Source organism: Babylonia areolata, chromosome 25 (assembly GCF_041734735.1).
Source record: "Babylonia areolata isolate BAREFJ2019XMU chromosome 25, ASM4173473v1, whole genome shotgun sequence".
In the NCBI taxonomy this organism is placed as follows: Eukaryota; Metazoa; Mollusca; class Gastropoda; order Neogastropoda; family Buccinidae; genus Babylonia; species Babylonia areolata.
Genome location: NC_134900.1, coordinates 32,839,870 through 32,844,869, shown reverse-complemented (window position 1 = coordinate 32,844,869; position 5,000 = coordinate 32,839,870). Strand labels below are relative to the sequence as shown.

The window sequence follows — 5,000 nt, the reverse complement described above, 5'->3', positions numbered from 1 at the left end:
ATAATATGGCTTTAACAAATGTTTTCTATGATGACTGAGAAAAGAACATCGAAATATGTAATGGAATTCATCACCAAGATCATTCAAATTACATTCAGTACACAGTCTTTCATTTCTTTCAATACGATGAATGCGTCCTGTCTTAATAGACAATCGATGGTTCAGTGTTCCATATCTTAATATATAATTAGATAAATGTGGGAGGATTATTAAGTATTTTTCAAATTCAAACCTTTCTTCCAACATTCTGTAGTTTAGGTACACTTCGTTCCGATGAAGTTCGGCATGCCAATGCTGGATATACCTACCATGCAGCCTTTCTTTTGTTTGCTGTTTCGGAAAGAAATCTTCTTAGTTGGGTGTTCTGCTGATTTAACCAAATATCAACTAAACCAAGATTGTCTAGATTGTTTTTTTTACTGTTTGAAGAAAAGGTGCTTTATATACATACTCATTACATGATTTCAACATAAAACGATATAAAACACTTGACAAGTTATCAGCATTCGTAACATCTATCAATTTAAAGCAAACATTCAACATTCCCAACTCACCAAAAACCATGCAAGTGGGGGTGGGTTTACCACCACTCAGCAACATTTCATATGTAATTGTAACTTTACATCCAGGTCACACATTTGCGGACACCATACGTCACAACCATACAGTAAAAATGGGTGCCATCATTTCATCAAACAGTTCAACTTGTATATCTAAAGGTAACATTAGTTTTTTCTACATTTTCCAAGTAAGAGAACATTGCTCTTGCGGCTCGATCAAACAATCTTTTCTGTGCCAACTTAAATTTATTATTATAGTTAAATGTCAAACCCAGATATTGAAAATCATACGCTACTTCCAATTTACAGTTCATATATATGAAATCTGGAATTTTCCTTACCTTTCCTCGTGAAAAATTACCACTTTTGTTTTTGAAACATTAACCGCGAGTGTGTGTGTGTGTGAATATATATATATATATATATATATATATATATATGTGTGTGTGTGTGTGTGTGTGTCTGTGTGTGTGTCTGTGTGTGTGTGTGTCTGTGTGTGTCTGTGTCTGTCTGTTGGGGTGTGTTTTGGTGATGGGATTTGTGCAGCTGCAGTCACAGATCAGCCTGTTGTTCAAAGCCACAGGTGCCTGTCAAAACAGAATTGCACACAGCGTGACGCTGTTTAATGGATCAAAATATTTAAAACATTACGTACTTTCAAAATTGATTTGCGGCTATTTTTCTAACGATATACACCAATATCGATTCAAAATAGCTTGACTATTTTCTCCGACATGTTGACCTAATGATTTGTATTTGCAATGCCTGGTGATTCTCAGAAAAAGTTGAATCCTGTGTTAACGAAACCTGGTTTGGCACAGCAAAGTTGTAGGTAATTTAAAACACACTGTGTATGTATTCACATATGTTACACATTTTATTGGAATATTTCTCTGGTGCTGCAGAAATAATGCAGGTCTGAAATCTGATCATTCCCGATTTAATCAATATTGAAAAAGGATGCATTCCGGTTTCCCTCTACATCATAGTGGTCATGGCAGCTCTACCTCGGCAAATATTTCTAATAATCATAAGCTCAAATTCTTCCAAATATATACACATTCTCACACACCACGAATTTCAGAACCATACAGCTGGTACCACAAATGACTGATGATGGTCCAGACAAACACCAAAAGGCACACACACACACACACACACACACACACACACACACACACACACACACACACACACACACGGATGTGCGCATGCATTTCGGAAACGTTAAGACGATAGGACGAGCAAACAAACATTCCTCAGTGGTGCAACTCAACTGGCAGAGAACCAAAACCAAACTGAAAGGCAGGGATCCAGGTGCCTCCCAGGCCTCTGGCGGGGTACAGGGGCAGTGCCCTGTTATGGGGGGGGGGTGCGGGGGGGGGTCCATGAGCTCAACGCCCCCATGAAGCAGCACAAAACAAAAGATTCATCAAGGCACTGGCAGGCTCTCTTGCAATCAAAAAGAGAAATTTTCATCTAAAAATCACTGATTTGCATTGCGTTATGTATTTGTATTTGTATTTCTTTTTATCACATCAGATTTCTCTGTGTGAAATTCGGGCTGCTCTCTCCAGCTCCGGTGCTAGTAGGAGTGGAAGGGTGAGGTGGAGGTGGAAGAAGGTTCGGGGGGGTGGGGGGGGGGAGAAGGAAGGTGGGCACAGCCATTCAATACGTTGCTCTCTTGGACTGACTACAGACTGGTCTCACTTACCATCGATTTTTTTTTTTTTTTTTTTTTTTTTTTTTTTTTTGATTTCCAGAAAACGGATGTTCCGTTTATTACAAAAACCTAACGAACTGAAGACCGTCTAAGGGCGGAAGAGCTGCACCCATGCTTATCAGAAAAGGTTTTCCAGAAATGAAATGCAAGCTCAGGGGACACCATTTGAGACCCAACGGAATCCCCGTTATGCTGGAAAAGACACGGGTCTGGCACTTTGGGGGCTGTCGAGAACTCCTTCCGCGTGAACGCTCGGTGACTTAAAGCCAAAGTGCGTGCCAGAGTGCCAGTCACGTGCACGTCCTCCATGTTGTTGTAGGGAAGGTAGGGGGCTACAGCCACCATGCGGGCCACAGACTCTCCTGGCAACACGTACAGGTTGCCCTTGACGTGAGGAGGGTAGATGTTGAAAGGGTACGCTTCCCGCCTGACTGCATATTTTCCCACGCGATCACATGGGGAGGTGGTGAAGTACGGCCCCCAGATCAGATCGGCTGAAGCTGTTGACAGCAAACGCTGAAGACGTGGCACGTGCACGAACGTGTCGTCATCGGTCTTGATCACGTGACTCACGTTGGGACAGAACTCAGCCGCCAATTTCAGGCCCAGTAAAACCTGTTCACATTATAAAAAATATAAAATTAAAAAGAAAAGTTCAAAACCTCTTCATAATATGAACAAAGAGCAAGGCTCCCAGATTTCAGATTTCATTGGAACCACACCCTGCCTTTCGCGTTGTTGTTGGAGCACTTTTTTTTTCTTTCTTTCTTTTTTTTCTTTTTTTTTCAAGTGACAATAATCTGAAGTCCCAAGCACAACGTTAAGACAACGTAAAAGAACTCAAACACGAGGTTGGACACTGACAAAATGATGTACCTTCACAGGAAATAGACATATGTTCATGGAGACAGGGGGGTGGGGGGAAAGGGGGGGGGGTGAATGGGTGGCCCTACACTGAGGCCACGCCCACTTTGGAGAAGAGCAGTCTGAATTTCCCACAATCAAAACCGGTGTGACAAGAAAGTAATACAACACGAGACAATCAACGAACAAAGTAGTTCTTTTCTTACCTTTTGTTGTTGCTGCTGCTGCTGCTGTTTGTTCTTGTCATCACCATCTCATCATTATTATCGTTATCGACAAGACACAGACGGCTATATCTACTAGGCAACAAAGTGGCAACAAAATATTGCTACCCATGTCTTTTATTACGATAATTCAATTTTGTTATTGTTTTTTTTTTTTCCTTTCCGCACAGCTGGCCAAAACAATATTGTGAACTCCTCGTGTCTGTAACTCTTCAATTGGTCTGCATCAGGCAGCTCTATCCTCAGAACTGAACCCTGTGTGAGGTGGTGTTCTCCTGGGAAGCGAGAGAATCTGAGCGCACTGGCTCGAATCTCACACTCACCAGCATCCCCCACCCCCTCCACTTGACTTTGAGTGGTGGTCTGAACACTAGCCATTCGAATAAGACGATAAACTGAGGTCCCGTGTGCAGCATGCACTTAGCGCATGTAAATTTTTGTATGACAGTCTCATCCGACTGTGACCATCAGAACAATAGGAGGCAACTGTTGTCCCAACTATCTGGGCTAGAATCTGATTGTGGTGGAGTGTCTTGTCCAAGTTCCCTCCCCGCTCTCTCGGCCAAGAGGGTTATAGGACAGTGGGCTTGAGGTGGTTCCCAATGGCCAGCTAACCCTCCAAAGCTACAACACTAAGAGCTGGTGCGATCTTGCCTCCTAGCTGAGAGTCACAGTCATTCACAAAAGACTCAGCTGTAAAATTATTTCCATTCCCATTGCAATGGAGAGACCATTGATCTCACTTTCCTGTTGGCCCAACTGTAAACTTATATCAATCTGTGATATAAGCTGAGTGTTGGGCCGTTGAGCGTAAAATAACCAACGGCAAAAAAGGGTTGTCAAAAGCAATATTATATAGAAAAAATCCACTTTGACAGCTAACGAAATATACATGCAAACGAAAAACACGTGCGTGGCGCTCTCACTGTAGCGATGCACTCTATCTAGTGAGAGTTGAGCGAATTTTACACACAGAAATCCGTTGAAACAAAAGAGAAAAGCAATACTATTGCTTCAAGTTACAGAGATGACAGTTCATCGTCTACTTTTCCTAACAGAGTGAAGACAGACGAATCTTGCACTGTCAACTTATTCAAAGTATTTTGCCCTTTTTTTCATGTCTGACTTATATCAATCTTCTCTTACCATACAAGCATGAGAGCCACTAACTGATGAACCAGAAATCATTTATTTCCGAGCACTAGACATAAACCGCACAAATCAACACTTTTTCTCTATCGATCCGCGTCTAGTTTAAGGATATCTGCAAAATTATTTGGTTTTAACGATAAAGACATGTAGGCATATGAATCAATTTACTGATAAATCATTACTTCATTTCAATCAGAAATTTGATGCAATAAAAAGCATAAGAACAACAGTTACCTTCAGAGTCAAATTGAAGTAGGCATCCTGCAGCCCTTCCCACTGTACAATGTCCCCGTATTTCTCACTCTCCAGTCGCACAGCATCCGACACGTTAGGTCCAAGTTTCCGATCTTCCCCCATCAGAAAGATCAAAGCCACACTCTTGGGTAATGTCTGCGGGGTGGGGCCAGGCCAGGTTCGGGTGGTCACCACACTCCCCCACGTTTCACGGATAACTTGACGTTCCCGAGAGTTCTGAGG

The 5,000-nt window shown here is 42.1% G+C and overlaps 1 protein-coding gene across 2 annotated transcripts in view; it reads right to left on the bottom strand.

Moving 5' to 3' along the window:
• The window catches only part of LOC143299838 (beta-1,3-galactosyltransferase 5-like), an 8,526-nt gene that overhangs the window by 934 nt on the left and 2,592 nt on the right, over positions 1-5,000 (bottom strand). For both annotated transcript variants that reach the window (XM_076613325.1, XM_076613326.1), the window contains exons 2-3: positions 4,758-5,000; positions 1-2,898 (exon numbers count right to left, since the gene is read on the bottom strand). The exon at positions 1-2,898 is cut by the window's left edge and continues 934 nt beyond it; the exon at positions 4,758-5,000 is cut by the window's right edge and continues 357 nt beyond it. In XM_076613325.1, coding sequence (XP_076469440.1) covers positions 2,353-2,898; positions 4,758-5,000 — 789 coding nt within the window. In that variant the 3' untranslated portion in view covers positions 1-2,352. The remainder of the gene's footprint in view (positions 2,899-4,757) is intronic.